General features: G+C 48.9%; 9 protein-coding genes across 11 annotated transcripts; 4 read left to right on the top strand and 5 right to left on the bottom strand.

Annotated features, from left to right (window-relative positions):
• Window positions 1–79: 79 nt before the first annotated feature.
• Window positions 80–1846, bottom strand: SEC9 (Protein transport protein S9 plasma membrane t-SNARE). Its single transcript, XM_066120645.1, has 2 exons — window positions 420–1846; window positions 80–359 (listed from the first exon to the last, which is right to left on the bottom strand). The coding sequence occupies exons 1-2, from the start codon at window positions 1632–1634 to the stop codon at window positions 300–302; spliced, it is 1275 nt and encodes a 424-aa protein (XP_065974481.1). The 5' UTR covers window positions 1635–1846; the 3' UTR covers window positions 80–299.
• Window positions 1847–3197: 1351 nt separating this feature from the next.
• Window positions 3198–4328, top strand: J3458_014586 (uncharacterized protein; the record flags this gene model as incomplete). Its single annotated transcript, XM_007812732.2, has 1 exon — window positions 3198–4328. The coding sequence occupies one exon, from the start codon at window positions 3198–3200 to the stop codon at window positions 4326–4328; it is 1131 nt and encodes a 376-aa protein (XP_007810923.2).
• An 82-nt stretch (window positions 4329–4410) lies between these two features.
• On the top strand, window positions 4411–6611 carry J3458_014585 (uncharacterized protein; the record flags this gene model as incomplete). Its single annotated transcript, XM_066120644.1, has 1 exon — window positions 4411–6611. One exon carries the CDS (start codon window positions 4411–4413, stop codon window positions 5836–5838), a length of 1428 nt encoding a protein of 475 aa, XP_065974479.1. The 3' UTR covers window positions 5839–6611.
• J3458_014584 (uncharacterized protein) lies at window positions 5984–6406 on the bottom strand (the record flags this gene model as incomplete). Its single annotated transcript, XM_066120643.1, has 2 exons — window positions 5984–6274; window positions 6341–6406. 2 exons carry the CDS (start codon window positions 6404–6406, stop codon window positions 5984–5986), a joined length of 357 nt encoding a protein of 118 aa, XP_065974480.1.
• Window positions 6612–6681: 70 nt separating the features above from the next.
• HEM12 (Uroporphyrinogen decarboxylase in heme biosynthesis) lies at window positions 6682–8443 on the top strand. Of its 2 annotated transcripts, none has more exons than XM_066120641.1 (4): window positions 6682–6850; window positions 6908–7565; window positions 7667–8057; window positions 8133–8443. In XM_066120641.1, exons 2-4 carry the CDS (start codon window positions 7200–7202, stop codon window positions 8204–8206), a joined length of 831 nt encoding a protein of 276 aa, XP_065974477.1. In that variant the 5' UTR covers window positions 6682–6850; window positions 6908–7199; the 3' UTR covers window positions 8207–8443. The 2 variants fall into 2 exon arrangements, with proteins under 2 accessions (XP_065974477.1, XP_065974478.1); XM_066120642.1 differs by having other exon boundaries at window positions 6908–6949; window positions 7030–7565; window positions 7667–8263.
• A 406-nt stretch (window positions 8444–8849) lies between these two features.
• Window positions 8850–9378, bottom strand: J3458_014582 (uncharacterized protein; the record flags this gene model as incomplete). The annotated part of the gene is made up of 2 exons (XM_007812730.2): window positions 8850–9066; window positions 9146–9378. 2 exons carry the CDS (start codon window positions 9376–9378, stop codon window positions 8850–8852), a joined length of 450 nt encoding a protein of 149 aa, XP_007810921.2.
• Window positions 9379–10630: 1252 nt separating this feature from the next.
• J3458_014581 (uncharacterized protein) lies at window positions 10631–13882 on the bottom strand. Its single transcript, XM_066120640.1, has 6 exons — window positions 12451–13882; window positions 12330–12384; window positions 12193–12272; window positions 11863–12128; window positions 11432–11768; window positions 10631–11368 (listed from the first exon to the last, which is right to left on the bottom strand). Exons 1-6 carry the CDS (start codon window positions 12951–12953, stop codon window positions 11110–11112), a joined length of 1500 nt encoding a protein of 499 aa, XP_065974476.1. The 5' UTR covers window positions 12954–13882; the 3' UTR covers window positions 10631–11109.
• A 790-nt stretch (window positions 13883–14672) lies between these two features.
• HIS1_1 (ATP phosphoribosyltransferase (ATP-PRTase) (ATP-PRT)) lies at window positions 14673–16637 on the top strand. Its single transcript, XM_066120639.1, has 4 exons — window positions 14673–15134; window positions 15277–15311; window positions 15394–15933; window positions 16055–16637. Exons 1-4 carry the CDS (start codon window positions 15118–15120, stop codon window positions 16423–16425), a joined length of 963 nt encoding a protein of 320 aa, XP_065974475.1. The 5' UTR covers window positions 14673–15117; the 3' UTR covers window positions 16426–16637.
• Window positions 16638–19857: 3220 nt separating this feature from the next.
• Window positions 19858–27178, bottom strand: CCH1_1 (calcium channel protein). 2 transcript variants are annotated; one of them, XM_007812727.2, is made up of 5 exons: window positions 25142–27178; window positions 22704–25079; window positions 20867–22629; window positions 20721–20810; window positions 19858–20629 (listed from the first exon to the last, which is right to left on the bottom strand). In XM_007812727.2, the coding sequence occupies exons 1-5, from the start codon at window positions 26738–26740 to the stop codon at window positions 20392–20394; spliced, it is 6066 nt and encodes a 2021-aa protein (XP_007810918.2). In that variant the 5' UTR covers window positions 26741–27178; the 3' UTR covers window positions 19858–20391. The 2 variants fall into 2 exon arrangements, with proteins under 2 accessions (XP_007810918.2, XP_065974474.1); XM_066120638.1 differs by having other exon boundaries at window positions 19858–20810.
• Between the last annotated feature and the right edge of the window lie 804 nt (window positions 27179–27982).

Below are 27982 nucleotides of genomic sequence, written 5' to 3'. Positions count from 1 at the left end.
TTAGCAGCCAAAAATCCAGCCAAAAAATTAACACCGTTTGTTAGTTTTACCTTATCCCGGAGTGGTACGTTTTGTAAATGGGGCACACGGCAGCCAAGCAGGGGAACAAATCATAAACTGGACTAATTATCTACTTCGAAAGTGTACCGAACCGAAAAGACAAAAGCAAGGCAAGCAAATGTGGAATTATATCGAAGGAGATGATGCACAGCAACTATGTGTGGCCAAAGTGTGCATCAACTATGTGTGGCCAAAGTGAAATATCCTATCTGTTCAACTAATGAAGTTGCTCAATAACCTTACTTGATGCGAGCCAGACGTTCTCGGTTCATTCGGGTGGCATCGTCAACAGCATCGCTCTGCAGACGTGGGTTAGCAAAGTTTGGCGAATAGCTGCAAAGCTGTTGGAGCATTCTTACCTTTGCCATAATTCTGTTAATTTGTTTGTTTTGAGCCTCAACCTCTCTGCCAATGGCTCGTCCAATCAAATTCATGTTTGATACCTCTCGACCCAGTTCATCCAGTCTATCCTCGATTTCGTCTTCAGCTCTCATGCCTTCTATTCTGCTCTCTTCATCCTCTTCATCTAATACGAACTTGCCATAATCCTTCTTCCGAGTCTGGGGCCGGGGGCGGGCCTCAGATGCGTTGAGTTCTTTGAAAGTAGACTCCATGCGCTGATTTGCAGCGTAGCCTTCACGACGGGTTGCCTCTCTCTGGTCTCTCTCTGCTCTGTGTCTGTTGATGACCTCCTCGTCCGCTCTCTGTTGTCGTTGCTTGGAGGTAAAGGGATTTCCAACATGAACTGCAAACATGCTTCGATTGAGGGTCTTTAATTCCGCAGCCCTATCCTGGGCAATTCTGTTTTGGTTCGCGGCAAGATCGAGATTCTTCTCTGTATTCTGTAACCGCTCACCTTGAACACCAAGGCGTGCTAGAGTTGCCTGTCCTAGCTCATTTACTCGCCTCGCCGTCTGAACTGAGCGATTTGCTGAGGCGACACTCTCTTGCTGGATCTGCCGCTTCTCAGCCAGGATAGACTGGTACTCTGCTTCCTCCTGCTCCTCAGCCGTTAGCTCTCTCTGCTCGCCATAACCACTACCATACGCATCACCGTCTGCGACGGATTGCCCATATGAAGTTGCCGCCGGTGTCAGTGCTGTTTTCTGATCCAGAGGTTGATGGCCCGGCACTTTAGCAGAAGCAGTCTCGGGATTCCCAGCCCGCCCGTTGTTGGCCTGGCCAAACCCACCATAACCACCAGGGCCGCGAGCATCACCAGCTGAGTTATTGTATCGATCTGATCCATACCCGCCGGCGGACCCGTATCGGTCGGCGCCGTAGCCTGTAGATGGAGGAGCGCTGTAACTGCTGTGTGGGACTTGATTTGAATTACCGGCATCATATCCTCCGCTGAGTCGCCCTCCTTGCCCGTTGGAAGAGGGAGAATGCTGTTGGCCGACAGTGAGACCAGCTCGAGCTTGCTGATATGGACTTATGTTTGCATATTTGGCGCTGTCGGCATAGGGATCGTTGGCTCCTTGTTGGGCATAGGGGTTTTCCGACTGGGCGGATTGTGATGAGTTTTTGCGGCCGCCATCGTCCCCTTTCTTTCCAAACCCGAATCTTTTCATGGTACGGAGTACTGTGCCGGTAAGTCAAACGGGAAGAACAGAGTCAAGATTTCGACTATGCCGATAATAGCGAATGTTTGCCTATGAATGCTAGTAGAGGAGATGCTCTTGGTCTATCAAACATGAAGTATGAAGAGGTGAGGTTAGCGGAGGCCTGAACAAGGAAGCAGCCAGTTGAGTGTGGTCTGGTGGGCTGAACACGACAAGGGCGCCACCTACCTGGGTATTTGTAGAACATGAAGGCGAGCGCTACCAGTTGCTGCTGGGAAGGCCCACAGAGGGGGGAGGGGGAGGGGTAGATGCGTGTGGGACCCGACCCGACCAGACATTAGTGTAACAGCGAGCATTCAAATATGCATGCGCCGTCTGGTGCACTTCGTGCTGCGTATTGTCTTCCGTCACGCAGCTCCAGGCATTCCCATACGCTGAAAGAGGATCAACTTGTACTTGTGCTTGAATTAAGAAAGTGCCCGCAGACCTAAACACCGATTCGTGATGATGATGTGGTCGGTGTTGCACCGGACAATGAGAAGACAATGCTGGGACGCAAGCTCGCTGGCCGGGCACCGTTTTTCTTGACTTGCTGCAAACATGCTGGATCGCACGGCCATGATACGCGACTCGTCTACCCGACCCATGACTAGGCTATATTAGACAGGAGTAATAATACTCGGCAGGTACGGAGCACAATCTGACCATCGCGGCAACTTCAAACATTGGGCAGTCAAGGATGGTTAAAATTAGGCACGGGGCCATGAAGGCTACAACGGCAGGCCCAGTGCCTCGTTCCCATCTACGGAGTACTTCTGCCCCAATCATTCAGCCACACTCTCCACGAAAGTGGCATGCATAAGGCGGAAATAGCACTTGAGTGAGGTCTGCATTAGCACCACGGGCATCCTATGAACATGATCAAAGAGGACGGGCAGCAGACGGCTACCAGTTCCAAGGCGACTCGAGGGGTGACCTATCCATTCAATATTGCTCAAATGCTTAAGGGCTACCAAACCGTGGAGTCTCGTCAATTGTTTTAAGTTTCAGAGGCCCACAAGCCCAATTACCTGCTTAATGTACCAGCATGTGGACATCTGGGAGTCTGGTACTTGAGCATGCTGCACATGTGTGCTTGCAGCGCACCGCCCGTCGATTGATGTGGCAAATGACTAACTAGTAACTATGTTAACAGGCAAATGGCCCCTCTGCTGCTCCATTCCGTACGTCACCAATGGCCCCGAGTCCCCAGGCCACCCAATGTTCTGATACTCCATAGTTACTTGGATCCTAGTTCGATCATCCCTCTTGATGACCGGCTGATTACTCTCATCAACACGACATCTAGTTGCAAGAGCGAAAGGACCCCCTGGCCGATCATTAATCATACCAAACTTCAGAGCTGCGCCCCAATATGATATTTCCCCAAGAAGTGATACCTTCATCGCCTTGTATGGCTTAATTGCTTCAGCTGAATCTAAGTCACTAACAACCACGAAAACCAGAAGCCCAACAAACAAGTGAAGCCTATCGCTCGGCGCGGGTATATCGTTCCAATCGACTCAAGAACGAATGGCCTCAATCTTTACATACGATCCAGACCCCCCGCGGGTCTCTTCTCCCTGGCTGGCTCGTGAAGATTCAAACGTACTCAACAGATCGCCGCGAGACTCCACAAGTCCTGGGTTGTTGTCTGAATATGGCGTCAAAAAGCTGCAAGCTGAGCCCCAGGAAGGACCAACGGAATATAAGCTTCACCTGCTTCTGAGACCAAGAAGAGCATTCAAGTCTATGAGCACTATCAAACAGCCTGAAAAACCCTCTCAACCTGTTTGCCCCAAAGACGTACGCGGTGCAAAACCACCGACATTGACCGTGCCAGCATCAGGGAACTTACCCCGTCAGGAGAGACTGAAGCATCTCACAACACAACTGCTGTGGCGTCTCCAACAGTCTTCTCCATACCATGCCACTAGTTCCAAAGAATTGTCAATACCCAGGCTACCCGATGACAATATTGACCTCAGCTCGTCAATTAGGCTGGAACCACTGGTTCCTGGGCTCGAGGAGTCAAGAGGTGCGCTGTACGAGATAGGGGTATCCGATGACGGGACACTGGTTGGTTTGACAAAGGATGAGATGGCTGAAAGTATCAGCACACTGCGTGTCATGGCGGCAAGTCTGGGCTGCACTGTAGATATTGTCCGCATGGTTATTGTTGGAGATTGTGAGTGGGAGGAGATCGCGTCTTCCATGCATGATGGTAGCCGAGAAGTAAATCCCATTACGAAGAAAGGGAAACTCTGGGTGGCGGAAGCTCTTGTTACCCCCAATCTCGGCCTTCATGATACCTCAGATACAGAATGCGGGCGGTCTGGCCAAAGCACGTCGAAAGCAAGCGGCACGGCTTCTGTTACCCCTGAGCAAGTCGCCATGCCCAGCAGAGGAAGCTCAACGACTCCGCAACTTAGAGTGACCCTTACCGGACCCACTACGTCGGGTAAATCGAGTTTACTAGGTACTTTGTCAACTGGAACTCTGGATAATGGCCGAGGGAAGAGCCGGTTAAGCTTGCTCAAGCATCGTCATGAGATGGTGTCCGGCGTGACGAGTTCAATAGCACAAGAGCTCATTGGATACAACAAGAACTCAATTTTGAATTTCTCGCGGGGAAATATAGAGTCATGGGTGGGACATTCATGATTGTGCCGAGAATGGCAGATTGGTGTTCCTATCCGACTCCGGTGGACACCCTCGGTATCGGCGCACCGTGCTACGCGGCCTTATGAATTGGGCTCCCCATTGGAGTATTCTTTGTATTGCAGCAGATGCCTCAGAAAATGCTTCTTCAGGTGTAGGAGCCGTTTCCCCAGCCAAAGATGTACCAGGCACTACTGCAGCTGGTATTGACCTAGTATTTGCACATTTAAATCTGGCTCTTAAACTCGAGGTTCCCATGGCGGTGGTCATCACTAAGCTCGACGTGGCCTCCAAACAAATTTTACAGAAAACATTGGTCAACATTCTGGCGACTATCAAGGACGCTAAACGAAAACCAAAGATTCTTCAGCCGGACCAGATACAACACGATGATTTGCGAGATATTCCTGGCGATGACCTCGCCAAGGTGAATATGGTTGTGAAGAGCATGGCGGAGGGTGAAAACCTAACCTCACACGTCCCAATAATTCTCACTAGTGCGGTGAAAGGAATTGGCATTGGATTGTTGCATGCCTTGCTCGCAAATCTACCGCTGCCTCCGACACCAACGTCGCGAGACTATGTCGGCGTGGCGCTGAATCCCGAACAACCACAATCCCTCTTCCATGTTGATGACACATTTAGCTTACCAAGTTCCTATTGTGCGTTGGCAACCGATAACCGTCAATTAAAGAAGAGAGGCGTGGTAGTTTCTGGCTATGCTCGATTTGGATCTTTTTCAGTTGGGGACAAAATTGTACTTGGTCCTTTTCAACCAGAGGATGAGGAGTCACAAGGATTGGGTTTGACCGTCGACGATCGACCAGCAGTGGGAGCGCATGGACTATCGATTTCACACCCGTCATCTGCGGAGTTGGCTCGAATCGCGATGAAGAACGCCGTCTCTGCATCTGCCATGCCAGGAGAATGGCACAAAGCGCAAATTGTTAGCATTCGCAACTTGCGATTGCCTGTGAGAACCCTTGAACCTGGACAAGCTGGATCTATAGGTCTCGTGTTTGAGCTACCGGGGACATCTTTGACTCCCCCCTTGGCGGAGACACCACGTGTACGCCGGGGCATGGCTCTGGCTGTCCCATCCACGCACATGCTGAATTCAAATCTGTCCCTCCAAGCAGCCAGTGGGTTTACGGCTTCATTTTCTGACCCTGCAATATGCTCTCTGACATCGGGCTCTTTTGTCAACGTCTACGTAGCGAGTGTAAGAGCTGCCGCTAGAATTTTGCGAGTTTCGCACGATCAATTCCATCAAGGATCTACGACCACTGGCAGAGATGACATAGAGGACATATTTAGTCTGAACACGGACACTAAGACCGGAGATGCTAAAGTAGTTAATGGAGCGCCTTGGTCTGGCGAGGTGTCGCTAGAATTACTTCATAGTAGAGAATGGATTGAGCTAGGCTCTAAAGTCATATTGCTGGAAGGCGGCAGCCAAGATCGATCGGGACTTGAAGGATTTGTGGGGATGATTGTCGAGATAATTGATTGATTTGAACCTATATAGAAAGTAGAATGTGATGCCATTGCATCTGAACTTCCGCTATTCATCATTCGTAGGGAAGTTTGAAGATGCTCAACATATTATTAAGGCCTTTCTGTTGCACAAATGCCATTTTACGCACCAAGATACTCTATCAGGCTCGCACCAGACCGTAAAATAGAGTCCATGTTAGGATAAAGCCCGGGAGTCCATTGAATATCCCACTTGTCCAAAAATCGAAAGCGCTGGTAAAATATCGTCCTGTACTTAGAAGTGGCCGACCCTCTTTCAATGACTCTGGTGCGACCTGAAAACCATAGAACATCAAGGAGGTTACAATTGACAAGACGATGTAGACGAGGAAGCCATTATAGGACTCGAGGCCAAGGATACCGGTGGCAACGCCGAATAACGACGCGGTGAGGCTTTGTAGATTGGACAAAACCTGATTTGTCAGGTGTTAGAGAAAATAACCCACAACAAAGGACTACATGAGCGGCTAAATCCATACCTTGGTATTGTGGACTACTGAATCCGGGACGATGGGGTGAATTTGGTACTCCTGTTCCGAGGGCATCGTGCTGGTGGCCCTTCCGGGTGCAGATCTTGTGATCGCGTATTGTACGACACCTGCATCAAGGTGAAAGGTCCCAAATTTAGATTTTATGCGAGATCGAATCGGAATCGCAATAAGTGGTCGGTAGTTATGCAAATCAACATGTATTGGTTGTATCGTGAACGCTCTGCTTAGCAGATTCGCATCGAGTTATGAGCATCCATCCAGTGTTCACTGTTGACGTTCTTAGAAATGGTCGGGCCGAAAAGCTCCGTTGCGAGGTGCGGCAGTCGGGGGTCATCAACGCCGACAAGCTAGCTGCCCCTCGTTGACATGTTAACGGCCAGTGGGGTGACTCGCATCTATCTTTCATCACGTCGGTAATTGACTTCTTGGAAGCTCCTGTCGCGATGGACCATTCATTCGAGCCATTGAAGAACGATCTTTTACTCCGGGCAGCATGGGGTAGGCAAGTGTCGTTATGCGAATATGTTAAGGCAGTACTGACGGCGTAATGTGTAGGCCAAGAGGTTGAACGCCCACCAATGTGGGTGATGCGGCAAGGTCAGTGCCAGCAGCCTTTGAGCACTACCATATGCGGCAAATCATTCTATGACAATTGGTTCACTGACAAAGACTTATAGCTGGTCGTTATCTGCCTGAATACCATGAGGCGAAGGGAAATCGCGATTTCTTCGAGTGCTGCCGTGATCCGGAGGTTGCGTCGACGCTGACCCTCCAACCCGTCGAACGTTTTGCTGGATTACTGGACGCCGCTATCATTTTCTCGGACATTCTAGTCATTCCACAGGCAATGGGAATGCAGGTCGAGATGGTAGACAAGAAGGGCCCGCACTTCCCTAATCCTTTGAAGACCCCCGAGGATGGCCAGTATGACCAAGTTCTCAAAAAAGACGTGCAGGTGGCGGAAGAGTTAGACTACGTCTACAAGGCCATCACACTTACGAGAAAGAAAATCGCTGGGAGAGTACCTCTAATTGGTTTCTGTGGTGCTCCTTGGACTCTCTTTTGCTACATGGTTGAAGGTGGTGGCACTAAACTGTTTGCTCAGAGCAAGACTTGGATATACAAATACCCCGAGGAAAGCAAGAAGCTTCTGTCAAAGATTGCAGATATATGCGTGGATCACCTGGCTCGTCAAGTAGAGGCTGGTGCACAGGTATGACAAAAGTCGACGGGGCACAGCCGCTCTTGTTGAACTCCACCATTAATAGCTGAATTGCTCTCATAGACTAACATCTTGCCTTCTTCTCTGCTCAGATGGTCATGGTATTCGACTCTTGGGCTGGAGAGCTGTCTCCATCGTCTTTTCGCGAGTTCTCCGAGCCTTACCTGTTACACATTGCACAAAAGCTCCCGAGCAAGCTGAAGAGCTTGGGACTGGATCGTGTTCCTATGACCGTCTTTCCTAAGGGTGCATGGTACGCCTTGGACTCTGTATGCAATCTAGGCTACAACGTTGTGGGCCTGGACTGGCTCCAAGACCCTGCAGCGGCTCTCAGGATTCGCGGATCACGCAATGTAGTCTTCCAGGGCAACGCCGACCCTGGTGTCTTGTATGGAACTAAGGAAGCGATAACACTGGCTGTGGAACAAATGGTCAAAGGATTTTGGGCCGCCAAGAAGGGCTGGATTGCCAACTTAGGACACGGTATGGTACAAGCAGAAACTAGTCACTTATGTTGGCCGTCTGACCTGCACATAGCTAACCATATTACATGTACAGGAATTACACCTGGCGTTGACCCTGACAACTTGAAGCACTTTTTCGAGGAGATTCACAGGCTGACAAAAAGTTGAGTATCTGGTCCTCGTCACTTCATGTCGTGACTTTCAGCTAGAACGCTGTCAGTCCATTTGATGCACGCATATGAGGTCAGGAAGCTGGGAGGGGTACGAGATACACTCACACCAGTGCAATATACCGAGCCGATTTTGGGCCATTCCACCATAATGGTCTAACATACTGCATAACAACTCAAACTTGGCACAGAAACATTTTTAATTTTCTGAATCATGAAGGAACCACCACATATTGCTGTCATCTTCTTTTGCCAACTCTGGCATCCGTCGGCCCCTGTGATATATGCCGATGCATTTTGCATCCTCTCTGATCGTTTTGCTGTGATAATTACCAAGGCCAACTTCGAAACATACAGAACGTCTTTCAAATATCATAAACTCCCCAAAACCACCAAGCAAGTCTCAACACCAACACCCACAGCTAGGAAATAAAGTAAGAAAACCACACCAAACCGCAAATCCACGCTCCGCACTCATAGTGCCTCGTAAGTCTTAAAACAGAAACTAAGAGCCACTCCATCCTGAGGGATAGCATCAGACGGAAAAATTTGCGCGTGACAGAACAAAGCAGTGGTGCCATTTCAAGTGGTAATGCATCATGGCACACGAAGCCTATAGCAATAAAGCAGAGAACTCAATCCTATGTCCTTTTCCCAAAGAGCCAATTCTTGCGTTTATTAGAAGTCGCATCAGGATCCGGGCTCGTAACGGCATCACGACTGGGAGCATCATCCGCTACAGCTTGGTCCCTGCTGATTTTACGGCCTAGTTCACCCGTGTCCTCGTTTTCACGAAAGACGTTGCCTGCACCACCACGGCCGGAGTGCTGGGCACCGGAACTGTATCGTCTTGGAACCCTGGCGGAAAAAGCACATGTGTAAGCCGAAACGGTCGACGCTGGTGTGGATCGGGGCTCATCGTCTGTCGTTTACTTACGCTCCAACATCCTGTCGCAGGCGAGTCTCACGGGGGTCATCATTTTTAGCCATATTTCCCGTGCCACCGCGACCCGTGGTGACAACTGGCTTCTTTAGCACTGGCGTCTCGAGGTCTGATGGAGTGAGTTTTGATGATTGGGAGGAGTCGACCATGTTGCCGGCGCCGCCACGGCCGTGGGAGGACAGCAGGGGTATCACTGGCGATCTGCTGGTTTCATTTTTCTGTGCCATGTTTTCGCTTCTTGTCGGAAAATTCTGGCAACCGCAGGAGAAGCTGCAAACTCGAGAGCGCGGGACGGTTGGTGTTTTGAAAATGATGACCCCTTAAGCTCTGTCAGAGTAGCGGGCAACTCTCCTAGCCACTTCGACACCTCGAGATTGATCGCGCGGGTTTATAATGATAAGAATAGGTTTCAAAAAACGTCGAGATGACCAACAGACCGGCGAAGAGGCCTGGCGACGGCAGGTCGGGTGTGAGGAACCGGATGGGGGCGACAGGGTTACAAAATTAATTAATGTTTGACCAGCTGCCCGCTTACTGGTGATGCACGCAAATGGCTGTACACCAGTTGACGGTTCCAGACCCTTTGGATGGAGGATGGCCTGCGCGTACTGCCTTCATCGGTTTGGTCTGGTGGTTCCTTGTGCCGACATGATTCAAGCCATTTGTCACAGCGTCCTTCAGGACTACATATGTATCCATCCGTCAGTGACTAAGTGGCTAGCCCACTTAGTTGCCAACGGGTAGGGTAGCGCTAGTTGCTTGTAGGTGAGCTCCCTACGTCAACTGATTGAGTCTGCTTGATCTTGACAAACAAACCCCCCTTCTCCTCCCATTGCCTTGAACATGCAGCTACGAGTATCCCTAGGTGGCCAATAAAGATACAATTGGAAGCTACTCGCCTTTGTGAACGATACAACCTGAAGTTATGGAGCACGTGGCCATGATGATGCTGTAGACCTAGGGATTTGGTATATGTGCTGTGGGCAAAACCTGATCAACATCACATTGGACCTCGCCGACTAGGTATTTATATGATTGCTCCTTACGTTGCGCACTGACGTATTAATGCTATGAGCCGAAGGGGATTTGATAATCCATTGACATCATTAAAAGTCTGCCCGTCTACCGACGCGGTCTAGAGCTATTGATCCGCCCTCCCTTGTTTTCATGTGGATGATTCCATCTGGAGTATACGCTACATACCTAGGTACCTAGGTAGGTACCTACCTACCTACCTACTTAGTACCTACTTACGCGCGCGGCCCCTGGTTCTGGTGACAGCACAACTATCACAAGACAGGTCTTAAGTTACTACCAGCTTTTAAAAGCCTATAATATTGAATAAAAACTCTAATAAGCTGGCTTACGATAGCTGATGGTTTGGTGACAGTCACCAAAACACTCCCCTGGCCTCCTAGGCACCTGCGTAGGTAGCTGGGAAGCATACTCCAGTTCACCTGTAGACTTGAGTTCCGGGGAGGTGGATATACATATACTACTTTGGAGCAGAGATGCTAGACGGCCCATAGAATGCTGTTGGGGTATTTCGTATGACGTATACCGACACATGAATCAAGGACATTGCAGGAGGCGTAGGCAAAGTCTTTTTGATATTGTACCTGAAATCTCGTCGTCGAAAAGAAGCTAATAGTGAAACGAATAAACCAGCACATTCCTTCTCCCAATAACATAATATTATCTGGAAGCCCTCGTGCAGCATACAACTTACTAGTCCACTGAATAAATAGCTTAGCATAAGCGTATTATCCACAAAGTAGCTTATCTTGTTCCTAACTGACTCTCTTTGTCTATTCCCGGGGCATATTCGCCTCCCCCCAGCTCTCCAAATGGCCCGGGCGCCTGCAAGGACTACCCACACACTGAATGAGGAGCTTGACTTGGTCTCTCCGTCAAATATTTGTCCATCCAGTCGTCTCCGCGAATGATGAAGGAAGACACTAGTCGCCGTAGTCGTCGTCGTCACCACCTTTAACATTCGAGTCCTTTCGAATTGGTATTTTGATTCCTTGAGTGGCAAATGTCTTGCTCAACGGTGTGCTTTCACACACACCGGGAAACTTCTTGGCCGAGTATACATTGAAAACGTCGCTAAAACAGCACGCCAAAATTGGGGCCCTATTTTTGTTGATCTTTGGAGCACCAGAATCGCGAGGGGTGCCGTCTGGAGGCCCGACATTCACAAAGGAGAACCGCAAGCTGTGACAGCACAATTAAGTTAATGCGTTGACAAAGACTAAATCATCCATGGGGTATTCGTACCGGAAGGGGCCTTCTGTCCGGACACTGAGGTCTTGAAGAACAAACCATATTCCGATACGGTCATGAGTGTCGCTAAGACGGAATGCACTAGCTGCCAAGCTGCCGATCAGATTTCGAGTGAACATGCCCTGTGGCTGTCCACCAACCATTGCCATCCTCGCCAGAGGATTATGGTCTTGAACATAGCCCGTTGAGCCGGTAGAACCATTTCTAGTATACGGAGAAACATTCGACTGTGAAGGTAGAGAAACAACATTCCCCTCAGGACGGTATGACTGGTGGTGAGGGAAATATTGCTGTGGTGGGCCATATGAGCCATTTGAGGGATATGATGGCGCTGTAGACGAGAAAAAAATTCAGATGTATCTACTTCTTCTTCTTCTTCTTCGTGGATACCATTTGGCGGTCAAAGGACACAAACATATACGTACCTTGGCCGTATCCACCTTGTATTTGATAGTCCTGACCGTAACCGACAGTGGGGGATGTATTGTACGATTGGTCGCGATTAGATGGAAGGACATGTTGCGTGTACGGGGCCATCCCGGTATCACCTCCATTCAAGGTGGTATATGAGAAAGGTGTTGTCGATGAGATCGAAGGGCTGCCCGTGGAGGAGCGAACAAGATTGACCTCCTTTGTGCCGTCTTCATTCCAGAGATCAACGTTGAGGACAAACATGGAGTGGTCGATGTCACTAACAAAACGTGTGAGTTAGGCGAGATCATTAGAGGAGCCAGCTCACCGCAGGGAAGGCGCACTTGCAATCAATTTCTTTGCCAGTGGAAATATCTGTAATAATTAGACGGACACACGGAGGTGGAGTGATAGGCCGTCGGTCCTGAATCTAGTTAGGGAGCCAACAAAAGACATAATGATGGCAGGATGGTGTCTTTACCTTATCGCCGAACCCGCACATTCGCGCTCGTCGGGGTTGTTGAACAACGTCGAGTCTGAGCTTGCATCAATATCTCCCATTGGATATAAGAATCGAACAAGATAGACCTAGTAGTACGTACTGGTATTTGCGACCAGTCGCCTCATCAATTTTGGAGAAGGGGCTCAATATCTGCTGGGGATTCCCAAGAGGTTTCCCTGCGGGTGCAGATGTTACACCACCAGCCGGTGCTGGCTGTGTGTCATCTTGCCTAGAACGCGAAGGAGGTTGCATTTGTGACGGGGGAAGTTGGTGTTGAGAAAGCAGATGAGAGGGGTGAGACTGGACATGTTGAGAGAGTTGATGAGGTTGTGGATTTGGGTGTGAATGATGAGGGGGTTGACTTTGTGACTGGCTGCCAGGTCGTTGATGATGTACTTCGTGAGCACCGAGCTGTGAAGGACGAGGCTGCGACGGCGGTAGCTGTTGATGCTGCTGCTGGTTATGGTGACTGTGATAACCATACATTGAATGACCGGTGGTCTGGTGGCTTGAGGCAGCAGTTGAACCTGGCGGCGGGTACGAGCCGCCTGGAAGAGGTAACTGCTGCGACATGTCTGAGGCAGGAGGGTACGTCGAACCCATTTCGTCGGAGCCCGAGAGACTGTATTCACAGAGCGTTGCAATATCGAGCAAAAGGATCACGGAAACCAGACAGCCTTTGCAGCCGTGCGCGCAACCGCGACTTGGAGGTTTGTGATGTCACGGCGCAGCGCGGCAGTCAAGATATTGGTGGTGGTGTTGGGCGCGCGAGTGAGCTGTTATCAGTCAAAGCTGCAGGGAGTTTGCCGCTTTCATGCTCCAGGCCGACCGGGCTTGAAAGAAAACCGAGAATTTTTTGGGTCCTGGTGTCGCGAAGGACTGCGACAGGAGGGCGACCTGCGTGGAAGGGAACGAAATAGAGGGTCTAGATGTCATAAACGGCTTAATGTTGGGCAAATCTTGGACGGGTCGAACACGTTGGGAACAAATGCCCACAGTACGACAGATTATTTCGAAGCAGAGCAAGCCAGCCAACCAACCGAACAGGGGGACTGGAGTGACACACAACAGCGACCAGCCGCGGGCGAGATGGATCAATGATGCTTTTTGCAGCTCTGAATGTTGTGGGGAAGCGAAATTTGTACTAATAATTGCTTTCTGGAGCATTAAGCCGGCCGCATAACCAGTCCAGTTTCAATCAGTTGGCGTCCAGATGCTTGGAGGTGGCGCTCGCCCGAAAGACGGAGCCGCCGAGCGTGTGTGCTTTCGATGTTGGCCCGGCACTTTTGGCATGCCAGCATCATTTGACTCTTGAGGGCCGTGTGATGGCCGGATTTGAGCTGTCTACAGTGTGCTCCAAACTGGAGCTCCTGATGTCCTTACTCAGTTACTGAGGGACCCTGACCAGTGCTTTGCAGCTTCCCAATCCAGAGATAGCTGGCGCTTCCAACCGCGTCACGTTGAGGCCGTGTTGGGCTTCCGGTTGGCGGCCAGAGAGGTCTTGTAGAATGTCAGAATGTCTGGCGTCAAATAACTGGTCCGTTTCCCCGTGCCAGTAGCGCGCCGACTGAGCCACGAACGGATGTCCGGTGAACGCCGAGGCTGTCAAAATTGACCTGTAGGACATGTGCACAGCTTGGCCATCAAACCAATGGACACGCCATTGGCTTGCCCTCGATGGTTCCCTCGGACGATAAAAAATGCTTGCACTCCCTCCGGGCCTAGGCAATGACTGGATTGGCAGGTAGCATCAAGCATTATTACCCATGCTGGCGCGCAGTACTAGAACAAGACGTCCGGAAGTGCAAATGTGGGTCTGGAGCCAAGTTACGGCAACAGCCATGCTCCTCATGGTGGTCCCTGCCGGCGGGCATTGATATTCATTGATATTTTGGAACATGAAAGATGGTGGTGGCTGGAGGATTGAACTATGTAGGGTCTCGGATTGCTACTGGTGGTGAGAACATGGCAGGGTCATCGACAGTGCAAGGATGATGAACGTCGAATGGGACGGTTCGTCCAGGATTACTACTCACGGATTGGCTCCCAGGCGCAACAAATAAACCATAGTGTACGGAGTAACTACTTGCGGATACCGTAAGCAAAGTCAATGCCGCAACCAACTATACTCATTCACACTACATAACTACCGGATAGGTAGCCCTGGAGGTCGGTGAGAGACGACATCGACGCAAAAGGTCACAAACGGTGAAACTGTGGATTCGGGTTGTTGGGTGCATGATTTAGCTAAGGACACGTGCATATCCTTGGCCCAAGTGTCCAAGTTGGAGTCGGCGGCCATTTTTGGGCCTCCGCAGGCCTCGATCGTGTCTGGCGTGTCTACCCGGCTGCAATATATCAAGGCAAAATTTGAACTCTCTACTCTCGAGCTGGCAGGATGGAACACTCTTCTGCTGCCTCTTATTGGATGCCTACTGCGTAATGCTTCATACATATTACCTCACTCGATACTCACATTCCAGACTTCAGGGGCGGGGGATGCTACCCTCACTACATGCACCAGCCCATATCAGTTCTTTGCCCAATACGGAGTATTTAATGTCGAGATGTGGTGTCGTGCTGAAATCGTGTGGTGGTCGACGGATGAGGTCCAGTCACACGTAATACCTGCCCCGCGTTCGGAGCTCTCCTGGCTGCAGCAAGAGAAAAAAACCGCTTGCCCCTCCATGGGCTAGTGATTCCTCTAATTTCCGCTCATCAACTTCTTGCGCGACCTAGACCGGAGAGATTCCTTCTGCAACAGAATATGGATCTAGTCAACCAGTAAGTACGGACAGACCTACTCTCTAGCTGGTGCCGCCTTGACTCTTTTCTTGTCCTCCCCAAACACCTATCATGCAGAGCTGCTGTCTCTGCGATGCTGTCGCTGTATCAGACTTGCTGACCCGACCTTTTCGCAACCCAGCCTCGAGGGTCGCCTTTTGTTCGCGGTACCAAAGAGTGAGTGGTATTGTACTTGGGATTTGTGTCACTCACTAGCATAGTGGTTGAAACCTTCAATGGCTGACTTCCATGGATGTAGAGGGCCGGTTGAACCAAGCTGCGCTGAATTTGCTAGAAGGTGCCGATATCCAATTCCGCCGCGAAAACCGACTTGATATCGCTCTCGTCAAAAATCTGCCAATCGCACTCATATTCTTGCCCGCAGCGGACATTCCAACTTTTGTCGGCCAGGGCCGCGTTGATTTGGGCATCACAGGATGGGACCAGGTCAAAGAACATGATGCATCTGTGCGTGCCGTGACGAGCAGCGGTGTGGACACAGACGAGACGCCAGATTGTGAGATGGTTATGGAACTAGGGTTCGGCGCATGCAAGCTCCAAGTGCAAGTTCCAGAGAAGGGTGAATACGTCACCGGCCAAGACCTGGTTGGTAAAACTATTGGTACAAGCTTTGTGCACCTAGCTACCGAATATTTTTCTCGACTAGAAGCCAAAGATGCTAGCGATGGCTCTTCGTCCGGTTCTAGGCGAAAGCCGCAGACCAAGATTGTTGAGCTGAGCGGCAGCGTTGAAGCCGCTTGTGCCTTGGGAGTTGCTGACGGAATTATTGATCTTGTTGGTAAGTTTGAGCTACAAAACGCCTAACCAATACCATCACCATCAAAATGTCTTGGTTGCCTTGGAGACTACCTTGGGATACGGGTTATCGTACAAAGACAGTGTTGACATGTGGCCCGCAGAATCCGGCGAAACCATGCGTGCTGCTGGCCTCAAGGCTATAGAGACTGTTGTGGAATCGACTGCTGTTCTTGTCAAGTCTCGGTCCCCATCAAATGCGGACATGGTTGACCTAATTGCTTCGAGAATTCGAGGAGTCATTGCTGCTCAACGATACGTATTGTGCCAGTACAATATCGAGAGATCGCGGCTTCCGGATGCTAGTAAAATAACCCCCGGTAAAAGAGCGCCAACAATCACTACCCTTGACGCTGAAGGATGGGTCGCAGTCAGCTCTATGGTGGAAAAGAAGATGATTGCTCTCGTAATGGATGACTTGACTCGGGTTGGCGCCCACGATATCCTCGTCCTCGATATCCACAACACGCGATGAGCCTGTCGCCATCTGAACGGCAACGGTTGCTATTGGATCGTAGCCCGTACTTCCTTAACAATCGTTGTTCGCAGTTGACTCAATAGGTTAAGAACAGAGACTAGTGGCCTAGCGGCAGTCGTATTAAGCCTGGGTTGGCAAGAGTCGGGGACGCAGCGCTGAAAAGACTCCGGGGACACTAAACTAGATAGATTCCTCTCACATAATTCCGCAAGCTGGTTCCGGGGCGACCAGCTAATTGACGTATATGACCAGTAAACATTGCCTCTGTGCCAGGAGTGACGAGGACCACGCACATAAATAACACAAAACCTATAGGAAGGTACTCGCTTCTCTAAGTCGGCAGTCCTCTGATCGGCCGCCTTTTGTCATAATGAGAGAATGTGACAAGCAGGACACCAAACCAAGGCTCTGTTCATGCTGAGTCGACCCCCTTTATCACAGGAGAATGGCAGTTCTAATTGCGAGAATGCAAATAGTCACCCTGGCTGTAGCACCCTGCGGTAGAATCTACCAGTTGCGAAATCAGAGGACCGAATTCAGCCACAATTCGTACCATTTGGGGTTTCGCGCATCATAGGGTCGGTAAGCTCTTAACACGGCCCACCGGCTCGTCATGGTTTGTCGAGGTTTCTCGTCTTTCGCCACGACAGCGAGATGCTACGGAAGGGGATTATTCCCAGCAAAGCCTTGCGTACTTAAGTACTTGAGGAGATATGTGAGGACAACACGGCAGCAAAGTTAGGCCTGACCAACTTAGGACCAGAGTAACATTGCTTTTATCGTTCTTTCAGAATAGTCAGCACTGATGACTTTGTTCACCACTCAAATACTCCGTACACAGCTCACAAATGCAGTCTTGATCTTCTCCATTCTAGAGCTGCTCATTTCAGTTGCTGTGCTTGCCTCGAGGGCAAGTCTTCATTACCCTTGTCTACTTCTCCCGGCTTATAGTATTACAACCTCCGCGATGTCAGATGGTGACTTGGCCCTCGGGCATAAGGTTGCGGAGTCTCGCCTATCGTGGGAGACGTCTTCTGTATGCACGGTATGGCTCCTTTCTAGGATGATACAATGTGATCGTAGCCCGGGAATAAGACCTTTGGCGTCTAACTAATGTATAGATTATTATGACTCCAATAAACTTTGTCTCGTTCCTGTTATCTCTTGTTCTAGTCGACCTTGAGTACTCCTATATGAGGGTACGCAATGATTCTGAGGCATCAGGCCGCTTGCCTACATGGCTTCACCATATAATATTCCAGCCACAGCCGTATGAGGCTGATATACGCGTCAGATCGCAAGGTCCTCATCATTACGAAGAGGTGTGGCATTACCATACTAAGCAAGGACGAATTATGTAATTGGAAGCCGAAGCAGCATTCAGAATTCGCAACACAGTCATCATTTTCCTGGTCGTCTTCTTAGTCATTGTCACTTGGGTTTTGTGGCACTTGGCCAAAGGGCTTTATTCACGATGGTGCTTCTAACATTGTGATTGCCCTTTCGATATATATAGTGAGAAACAATGGCGACTCTTCAAACTTTCTTCAAATTACAGACATCAATTACTGAGGTGACGAAAATGAGGCACGTAATAGGGGCATATACAGACTGTCTCTTTCCGATTTTTTGATTTAATGTCATCGTATGGCATTCCTGGCTTTTGTTACTTTTTTTTTTTTTTGGACAAACTTTGGATTGCCCCTAGATTGGGAGTGTAAGCTAGTCAAGCTATATCACAATGGTTCGAGAAGGACGTAGTTGCACAGAAACCGGGAGAAGAGGAAATCGCATAGGCCATAAGTTCTACGCGACGTAATTACATTTACATATATATGGAGTGTTTGTGTATTTGGGACTGATGAACTGCCAATTGTATCTTGTGGGGAGAAATACCGAGGCTTAGAACATGATATGAGCTCGCAAACCCGTCAATGAGATGGAAACCTCCAACGAAACGTAGATCTCGAAACACACCGCATTTGTCCCCAACCGAAAAGAATGAACTTTTAAATAGAGCATGATCGGATCCTTTCTTCTAAACTACTCCAATAAATCAAGGGACGGGGTTCCAAAACACCAAGGCCCGTCGGAAAGTATCTCCGCTCTTCTTCAAGTATAGACATAGATGGCTGACGAGATATAATGGCGTTTACGGGGCTTTCTGTGGTTGATGGGGTATGTTTGATACTCGGCTTGTTGGTGCTTTCATGGAAGGAAGCTGTTGACAGCCATGACCGGATTGAAAACCTCTGATTTCGTAGCTGGTCGTCCGAAGTGGAAGACTGGAATCGAAGGTAAGGCATCGTAATGAGAAGAACAAGACCGCAGTGGAAATACGAAGAAAAGACTCGCCAGCGAGCAGAGAGTATCAGAGCGAAAGTCTGTTCTTTGATAGATGTCCCGTTGAGTGTGTCCTGCTATACAGAACACTGTTGAGTAGTTTGTTTCTGGTATGAGGCGAGATATTTTCAAGGCGTCGAAGAAGAGTATAGACAGGGGTAGGACCGGAAGACCAAAGAGGTTGCGGGATCTCCAAATATATCCGTGTTTCGTAAGTGTGTGTTCAAGATGATCCCTTTCGAGCTGGGCAAATCAAGGGACCGCAATTTTAAATAAGAAAAGAATGAATTTAGCAGAGCCTGCCTAGCTCGTGGTTGCTTTCTCTCCTTCTGCCCATCTGGATGGAATTAATTGAATTGAAAGTGGCCTCATCGCGCGTAAGGGAGGGGGAACCTCTTATTAACACAGCCAATTGTGGGACAACTTGTCCAAGCCCAGCACATACAATATAGGACCTAGCGAGTATTGCTTCCCTTCTGACAATCAAACCGTTTGGGCTATTGACAGGTGCCCAAATAGTCCGACGTCTAATGCCAGAGGAATGCCCCGCTGGCAAAGGGGAGAATAAATGAATGCTACACCACATCCCATTTTGGTGCGGAATGCCCCAAGTCGCAGGGTCGTATCCCTGTGGACGGAGCGTCGAAGCACATTAATTGAGCCCTCCATGTATGAGCCTTTTGGGATGAGGGCATTACGTTATCATCCCCTGGTCGGTTTCAGGGTCGCCCTGCATTCAGGAGACAATTCAACGCGAAAACCCTGGCCAAGCCCCTGTGATCGCCGAAACTGAAACCAGCGTTGCTTCTGTGTCGCATCAATGGCATGAACCGGCCGCGCCGCAGGAGTGGATGCAGGCACTAATCGACTTGTCAAAACCAAGCATTCGGTGCTGCGGAGTGGTGAGCCCATGTAATCCAGAGTCATTCCTCTTTTGAACACAGAATGGAGACACGTTGAAGATGCGCATAGTTTTAAGAGTGCTTGCACAGCCGAATTTCGTCCAATGCCCATACACTAGGCCTCGATTGGGAGCCACTGCTTGTCCTTTGATAAGGACATCTCGTATTCGAGCGTCTCACTTTGCATGATACTAATAGGTGTCCAGGTAAAATGACATATTAATAATTTTATACCTCTACCACGATGTCGATACGTCACGCCGTGTGCCCTGAGAACCCCCTACTAATGGTACTAATAATGAGTAAAATAAAATAAAGCCAAATAATTGATTTTCTTCATGCATGTACCAACGCCAATACTGTTGCCGCTATTCTTTCATACATAGCGGGTTCCCTTATGTGTTATTGTTTCCCTCATCTGTAGCATCCGATATCGCGCCGGATTCCTTCTTACCCAAGATCCCCAAAGCGGTATGATCCCCTATCGGGTTTCCGTAGCGTCGCACTTCTTCTGATACTTTCCATCCACACGGAATCATCAAGCATATCGCGCGCCTCCACTGGGTTGGTTGCGCTTCCACGACGGCTTGCTTGGGACACGTCTTGAGTCTGGGATTCGGGCTCGTAGAGTTCAAAACTAAACCCAAAAGTGGTGTCTTGACGCGAAGAAGTAGTTTGAGATGACCGAGGGTGACTAAGAGGGTGCTCGTATGCTGCGTCATGAAGGCTGAGATGGGTTGACTCTGATGGAGCTTGCTGACCAGCTCCCTCGCCTACGCTCAGTTGTGTCCACCGAGGCTGCTCTGGAAAGGCCGTATCCCTTCCCTGGTTCTTCGTCAAGTCGCCACCAAGCTCCTCGTCCACAAAGATGTGCGGTATTGCAAGCTGCGGAATCACATGACATACGAGATGCACGCTTCTTCTCCATGTGCTTTTTGAATCTTCTTGACCAGTAACTGAGATGGGCTGAGTTAGCTCACGCACTTTATTGTGTTTTTCTTTCGGCGAGACCTCTTGACGTAGCTTTTGGGTAAGGGTGTCTCTTACAGTGTATCGAAAAAGCCTTGGACCACCTTCCGCCGTATTTCTTCATCGACACGTTGCAGTCGAGCTCGGCGTCGCAAGAATTCTTCAAGTCTATGCAATATGTTAGCACAGCTTCAAATACCTAAGGCCTGCGAACAACGTCTTACTTCAAGCTCTTGCTGTCATTGATAATGTTGTAATGAGCAAGAATTAATAGGACATCCGTAAAAGCAATACCTCTGTCTGGATCCGCGGATACCAGCACTTCCCCAAAGAATATCTTGAATCGGCGGCGACGCTCGCGAATCTTCTCCACGTCGAGCTTAGCCAGTCTCTGGTTAAGCCTGTCTATGTCGATGTCATTGTAAAAGTTTGCCGTAGCAATGGACAGGTGCCGGGTTGATTTGGAGTCGCCACGCACGTCCTCCAATATTTGTCCAATAGAGTCCTCCGGCTGGTAGATTCGCATCTGAAATACGCCGGAGAGCTCTCCAAGCAGGCGCGGAAACTGTTCTTTGGAGATGAAACCAGTTCCGGTAGGGTCCACGCTCCGCCACGCTTCTTTAAATCGCCGTATTTCATCTCGATCAACTACCGCCATACCGCTAGAGCGTTGATAGACGTAGCTGAAGCTTTCATAAATAAGAGACACGAACAGGTTCACAAAAATATACATGCTAATGATATTCCACGCAACGAATAGAAAGCGAGCCCACGCCTTACTACCGCAGTCGCTGTCGAAGAATTTGTTCTCTTCAACACAAAGGGGTGGCCGTATTTCAGCGTAATTCTCCATGATTTGGTTCCAGCCCTCTCCCAAGCTCATCCTGAACAGAAGAATCAAGGCTTTTGGGACACTGCGAAAGTTTATGTCGCTAGTCTCTTCGTCCCCAAACCGAGTAAGGCTGAATGCCTGTGTCATTGCGATAGCAAAGACAAGAAAACAAACCAGCCAGGTGGCCAATAAATTGCTTATAATCGGCAAGCTGGCTGCAGCAGTCTTAAACAATTGATCCAGGGCATCATTCCTCGGTATTAACAGCAACACAATTGCCACGAGAAAGAATTTGTGCAGTTGGACCGATGCGTCAGCTGTAGAGTCAGCAATCATCAATGCCAGTGTAGCCACAAACGCCCCCGAAACAGTGATAAGCGAATAAAGGTCCCAAGAACTTTTTCGAAATCGAGTCCATCCAAGACCAATGACTCGAACAGCAATGTTACTGGTATATGTCAGAATGAAGAGAAGAAACAAAATTTCTCTAGTTTTAGTCCACCAGAATGGCTCTGAGCTGAACTCGGTCATCAGCAAGACAAGATGAAGCACCAGAACGACAGTAATGACGAGATACCATTTGCCGCGTTTTTCAATGGCCCGTTTATGGCACCATTTCTTCCAGCTCTTCTCAGTTTCTCTGTACGAACTTTTGGACGGTGATATCTGTCGTAGCAGTTTTCGAAGCTCGAGCCAAGATCGCTGTTCTGCGGTAAGAAAGGCAACACCTGTTTGTTCGGTATAATTTCTCATAAAAACAGAAATAAACAGTGTTAGGACAAAGACCGTAGCCATCAAGTTGAATACGACAAAAAAGAGTGCGTTACCCTGTGCCACCAATTCTTGAGGCTGCATTCCTTTGCCGACGATAGCTTGGGCAGCAAACGAAACATCGGTCCAACCCTCCTGGCTGACAATTTGAAATAAGGTGAAGAGAGAAGACCCAAAGTCGTCAAAATTGAAATAAGGATTAGAGGCAACACGCGGAGCTAGCATATTCCAATCGCTTTTGAAAGGAGTGCTGCTAAACTCACCAAAACATCCATCAAGGGTACTGCTGGCGTTGGAGTCATTGCACGCCACCATTAGACCGTTGAAAAGGTTCAAGCCGTATATGGCAAATGGTATCAGCAATGAAAGCGATATTAGTGCAGCCTAGGTCGAGACATCAGTACCGCTTTACGTTTGAGACCTCATGCGAGCGCAAAATACAGAGAAGTGAGACCTACTCCTATCAGTTTCCACCAACCAACAATGATGAGCGAATGGAACGTATCCCTGGCGCTGTCGCTGACATTAAGTAATCGAAGTGCTCGCAAAGCCTTGAACGCGCCAACAGCCCGTGATATGGCTCCATCATTGATTAAAAGTGTGACGACATTAATCCATAGTGTCACAAGCACAATACCATCAATCATGCCCCAGGAGCTGCGCATATATGCGTTTGGTGTCCAAAATAAACCATCCGCAACTGCTTTTATAGCCGCCTCAACTGTGAAAACTGAGGTAAAGGCGAGATCAGTCCAGACATACCAGTTCCACGTGTTTGTACTGTGGTTTTCCCTGTACTCTTTCTGGTAAAGTGGTGTTGTAACACAAGCCAAAATTACCATTGCGACAACAACAGCGTATACAAAAGCGGAGAAAATGTACCAGGCTACTTTGTTGGGCTGCACACCATCGAATCTCTCGGGACCTCTCGCAGGGCCAACCAGCTTCTGGCAAAGCCGTCGCAGGGGATGCTTCGGTTTGAAAATATACAGCGAATTATTGTATCTTGGATGCCGAGAGAGGTATTCTCGTTGGGCTTTTCTTCTTGCCGATGTTGCTGAAACCGCCTGCCGAGCCATTTGACGTGGATCGAGAGTATCATTTGGACCATCAAATCGGATATTAGAGTAAAATGGATTCGGGTCTTTATTCTTCAACTTGCCGAGAAGGCGCTTCCATAACTTGGAAATCATGCCTGGATTGGCATCATTACCAAATAATGCAGTTGCGCTTCTCTGTGGCATGGAGACTGCAGTTTCATGCACTGAGTCTGAGGATTCGTCGTTCAGGAAGTCCCGTACCACTGCATCTTTGAGGAGCATTTCCATCATCGCTGGCCCATAGTCTAATGGATCCCGACGTCGGCGAGATTTTCCTAGGCTAAATATTGTCGAGAGTGCGAGATTGCTAGGGTTGTGTCCAAGTTCTTTCCTCTGTAGGAAAGCTTTGACTTGTTCGAGGCGTTTCTCGTCTTCTGAGACATCAAAATTCTCTTGAATGACAGCAATGAACATATTGACCAGGATGAAAAAGGAAAGGATAAACCAGCCTATGAGAAACATCGCGCCAATCCAGGCAGTATGAAACTGCTTTGTGTGGGACGTGACGGAATACAAAATTTCGGTCCAATTCTCACTTGATAGAATCTGGTACATCCCCAGAAATGAATTGTAAATCGTGAAGAATGATATTCTGTTCAGTTCGCCGTCATCCGTACTCTGAGGAATCTGACCACGAAAAAGTTGCGAGGCAAAGATTGCAACTAGGAACGTCATCAAGAATACGAATAGCATCAAATTGGCAATACCAGCAGCATTTCCAAGTACAAGTAGAATGAGTTTCCGAGTGACAGGAATCGCCAATACAATCCTGTAGACTCGAACAATTTGGAACACTGTAAGCCATAAATATGCCCGAGTGTTAGGAATCGGCGGGATAAGTATAACCGTCGTTACAACCGCTAAGAATAGATCGAAATTGTTACGCCAACTCCGGTAGAATCCACGCCAGTCCGCAGCAAACCTAAGTAAGATCTCAATGTCGAGAAAGACGGTTGCAATCACCTCCGCTATGTGGATGAATTTCTCCCGAGAGTGCGACATTTTGGAGCTGCGCAAAGACTGGCAAAGCAATGCACAGGTAATAACTAGTACCCAGAAAGCCGTGGTCCGATCATAAATCCGACGTAATCGTGATCTCCGGACCCGTTCCTCTGGTCGAGTGGGCAAAGACGGCTCATTGTCCGCAGTGAAGGCGCTAGATTTGCTCTCTTCACGAATGACTTGGAATGATGAGGTGATGACCGCAATGAGCAAATTTGTCAGCCATAGTAACATGATCATTATTCCAGCACCAAAAAACAAAGCGGCTTGTAGGTAGTCGGACGCCATTGTGTGGTACATCAGGTCGGAGAAGGTGTTCGCGCTCATTATGACAAAGACTAGCTCCAGAGAATTGGCAATGTTATCAAAATTAACGGTACCCTTGTACGGGTTTTCTTGCTGAAGGCAAAGGGACCCCCGAGGGCAAATGAATCCCTTGCCATCTCGAGCCCCATTAACCAGGCTTGCCAGCGAGTTGGTGCTCCCGAACTTCACCCAAGGCAAGATTTGACCAGTCTGATTATCCAAGTGACCTCCACAGAATTGCATATCATTGGTATACGCCGCTGTAAGATTCTGAGGGTCGGATGGATCCAACCACACACATTGCCGCTTCAAGCTAGACTTGAAGCTCTGGATCCCAATGATCGCAAAGAGTAGCCAGAAAAACATGACCAAGAACGCAATCCGAACGAGTAGAGGCGCAGCTTTTTTTAGGCTTCTCAAAATGATCTGCATTACAGACATATTTAGAAAGCTGAGACAGATTAGGAGGAGTGTGGGAAGGCGCTTACCGCAGTACCATGAGTCAAAGCCAAAAGCCTCAATATTCGGAGGCAACTGAGCATTTTGAATACATATATGTGGTGCCGGCTTTCGATTTCGGCAATACCCAGTAGAAATGCCACCCAAAACGAGACAACCGCCACAAAGTCTAGGCGGTTGAATGAGTGTCGCAAAAAGGCACGTCGCGCTAGCTGATAACGCTGTTGCTCTTCAATGGTTGAAGGTAGCGATTGTTGGCTTTGCATCATGGTGGTAAAGGAGCGGGAGAAGGTAGAATGCTGTGGTTCCGTTTGTGAGCTGCTTTTTACGGATTTTTGTCGTTGGGGTCGAAAGGCAGTTCTGTATTGTTCTACAATGGCAGCTCTAATACCCTTTTGGGGATCTATTGTGCTATACTCAGCAGCATTAAAAAAGAACCCTGAAACGATAATACGTGCAGTAAGTTCCACGGTGAAGACGATGAAGAGTCCAAGCATAATCCAGTCAATGGTATGTCTCCCCCATCGGTCTGGGCGCTCATTGCCTGGAAGAAAGACACTAGGGCCAGATTCTACAGCCAGAAGAATAACCTGCAGAACGATGAGCACAAGTATGAGTGGCTCTGTGTATGGGTTGACTAGTAGGTTACACAGCCAGAGCCTGATCCGGCTTTGTGGAGAGAAGATGCCCAACGAGCGACCTTTGAGAGGATTGGGTGGTCGGCCACAAGGGAGTGAGGGTCGATACTGACTAACCGCATCCATCTTCTCTGGTGCAATCTGCGTTGTCTGTGATTGATACGATGTATCGACAAGCATAGAGACTGCTGGGCTTCTCCCCCGGTCATGTCTAGATGCTCTTGGCGACCGTGATTGCGGTCTTGATGCCCTGTGATCCGGCAGCTCACTCTCTCCACTGATATTTACCACTCGCTGAGACATTGCTCGAACAATCGAACCGGCGCGGAGAAGAGCACCTGATGGCGACGTAGATCGAGAGACTCTGTATTCACCAGGGCCCAAGGTGCCACCATAACTGGGTTGTCTCCCTCGTGAAGTTTCGCAAGAAGATTGGACATGATGTCCTAGGTTGTTTGATTGACGGTCCTTGGCTGTGTTGCAATCGAAGTCTGACACAGTTTGGAAACTGCTTCGAATGTTGGGGTCATGGCCATCAACTGGCATGGATCCCGATATTGGCTGTGCTCCGGCAGTGAGGGGCATCCGGTCGGAATCATCGTACTCGGTGCTCGGCGGCTCTTCGATATATGACGGTCCTACGAAGGTACCGACAGAATGGGAGTCATGGACGCCATGTTCTTCTGAGAGAGATGTCTGAAAATCTGGCGGAAGGGCGGCTTGTAGAACAATTGGGTCTATAGGGGAACTAGAACCTGTCCCATCGTCGGATCCGTTCTGCGAGGCATACCAATAAGTCGTGTTTGCAGGAACACCGTCAGAAACCGCTGGTGAATGTCTATCACCGCTTCGGTCAAATGTAGGTCCGTACTGACGACTGGGTGGCAGCCAGTCTGTTGCACTGCCTCCTGGAGTTAAGAGGAAGTCTTGTAGAGGAATAGAGCGACGACGCCGCGCCTGGCTGCCGTCGTCTGAGGTGTTGGAGGACATGGACTGCGTAACTGGTAGTAGCTCGAAATCGACGTTGGGAGTAGTCAGCCGAACATCACGATCAACAGATTGCGTGTGTCGAAGCGCCGGGAGAAGCCAGAAGCATGGTCAACAGCTGTTATCGCCTTAATAAAACGGTAATGAGACTGCCTAGAGTTGCGGTAAAACAATATTGACGAGCGCTTTTCTCTGCTTGCCGATGATGTTGAATCTGCAAGATCGCGTGGCGCGACGAAGTCCAGTGGAAGTGAGAGTTGATGAAGCCAGCTTCGGATAGACACTTTTTACCTTGAAATATCGCGGACACCCTTCATGAAAGGCACTTCGGCTACTCCGTATTTATGCAGAAGGCTCTCCGAAATGCAACGATATTTGTAGGCTGAATGCGAAACACTGACAGTGCGAATGATGGCACAGTCTCTAGGTATTTACCCCTGGGACGTGTATCATTCCATCTGGCACATGCGCAGCTTCAACTCGGCTGCATTTGATCGTGGCACCATGTTCTTCCTGCAGGTGTGGGGCTGTAGCTGAGGGCCAGTGTGGCGCAGTACCAACCTTGACTGAGTAGCTAGGTACTTAACAGATGGGCTGTATTGCACCTTTTAGCCTTCAACAGCATCAGAAAAGGACTGTTAATAAGAATACCTTTTTTTTTCTTTTAAATAGCAGCTAAACTCTAGGTTATGATGTCCATCTACCTAGATATATATGCTTATCTTCGAGAAAACTCTTACACGTCACAGCATCTGAAAGCACGGTAAGCTGCTTAGTAAGCTTACCTGCTACCTAGTACTTGATAGGTAGGGTAGGTACCTACCTACCTATGCGCGCGGCTCTTAATTCTAGTAATAGTATAACTATTATAAGATAAGTCTTTAATTATTATTAATTATTAAAAGTCTTATATATTAAGTAAAAAATTCTATTTAATTATCTTATAATAGTTATGCTATTACTAGAAATAAGAGCCGCGCGCGTAGGTACCTAGGTACTTAAGTATAGAGTAACGTAATCCGTACGGAGTAATAGTGTTTAAAAGCCTATCCCCTCGGTTGTGTTAAGGCTGCAAGCAGGTCACTTGGACCCACATTAATCGACTGCAGCTAGGTACCTCAAGTGACCGCTAGTCGCGTTAAGGGTGCGATGTGTGTGATGTAGCTCTTTGTAGCTCGGATGCTTGCTAGGACTTCTATCATAGTGTAATTTAGGTGTGGAATTAAGTACCCTTCATAATCCGGC

The sequence above is a fragment of the Metarhizium acridum genome (assembly GCF_019434415.1).
Source record: "Metarhizium acridum strain ARSEF 324 chromosome Unknown scaffold_320, whole genome shotgun sequence".
Lineage (NCBI taxonomy): Eukaryota > Fungi > Ascomycota > Sordariomycetes > Hypocreales > Clavicipitaceae > Metarhizium > Metarhizium acridum.
The sequence above is the reverse complement of the archived record's forward strand: the minus strand, read 5'-3'. Positions and strand labels throughout refer to the sequence as shown.

What these genes read in the sequence shown, in the direction of transcription:
- HEM12 (XM_066120642.1), top strand. Translation starts at nt 6,796, where the DNA reads ATGGACCATTCATTCGAGCCATTGAAGAACGATCTTTTACTCCGGGCA. An exon ending in TTTACTCCGGGCAGCATGGG is followed by an intron (nt 6,851 to 6,907) that starts GTAGGCAAGTGT and finishes CGTAATGTGTAG; the next exon opens with GCCAAGAGGTTGAACGCCCA. An exon ending in AAGTAGAGGCTGGTGCACAG is followed by an intron (nt 7,566 to 7,666) that starts GTATGACAAAAG and finishes TTCTCTGCTCAG; the next exon opens with ATGGTCATGGTATTCGACTC.
- CCH1_1 (XM_007812727.2), bottom strand. Translation starts at nt 26,740, where the DNA reads ATGTCCTCCAACACCTCAGACGACGGCAGCCAGGCGCGGCGTCGTCGC. An exon ending in CTTTGACTCATGGTACTGCG is followed by an intron (nt 25,080 to 25,141) that starts GTAAGCGCCTTC and finishes TCTGTAATGCAG; the next exon opens with ATCATTTTGAGAAGCCTAAA. An exon ending in GTTGGTGGAAACTGATAGGA is followed by an intron (nt 22,630 to 22,703) that starts GTAGGTCTCACT and finishes GTCTCGACCTAG; the next exon opens with GCTGCACTAATATCGCTTTC.
- J3458_014581 (XM_066120640.1), bottom strand. Translation starts at nt 12,953, where the DNA reads ATGGGTTCGACGTACCCTCCTGCCTCAGACATGTCGCAGCAGTTACCT. An exon ending in TGTGCGGGTTCGGCGATAAG is followed by an intron (nt 12,273 to 12,329) that starts GTAAAGACACCA and finishes AACTAGATTCAG; the next exon opens with GACCGACGGCCTATCACTCC. An exon ending in GGCAAAGAAATTGATTGCAA is followed by an intron (nt 12,129 to 12,192) that starts GTGCGCCTTCCC and finishes ACGTTTTGTTAG; the next exon opens with TGACATCGACCACTCCATGT.
- HIS1_1 (XM_066120639.1), top strand. An exon ending in TTTGTTCGCGGTACCAAAGA is followed by an intron (nt 15,312 to 15,393) that starts GTGAGTGGTATT and finishes CCATGGATGTAG; the next exon opens with AGGGCCGGTTGAACCAAGCT. An exon ending in CGGAATTATTGATCTTGTTG is followed by an intron (nt 15,934 to 16,054) that starts GTAAGTTTGAGC and finishes TGTGGCCCGCAG; the next exon opens with AATCCGGCGAAACCATGCGT.
- SEC9 (XM_066120645.1), bottom strand. Translation starts at nt 1,634, where the DNA reads ATGAAAAGATTCGGGTTTGGAAAGAAAGGGGACGATGGCGGCCGCAAA. An exon ending in TTAACAGAATTATGGCAAAG is followed by an intron (nt 360 to 419) that starts GTAAGAATGCTC and finishes CCACGTCTGCAG; the next exon opens with AGCGATGCTGTTGACGATGC.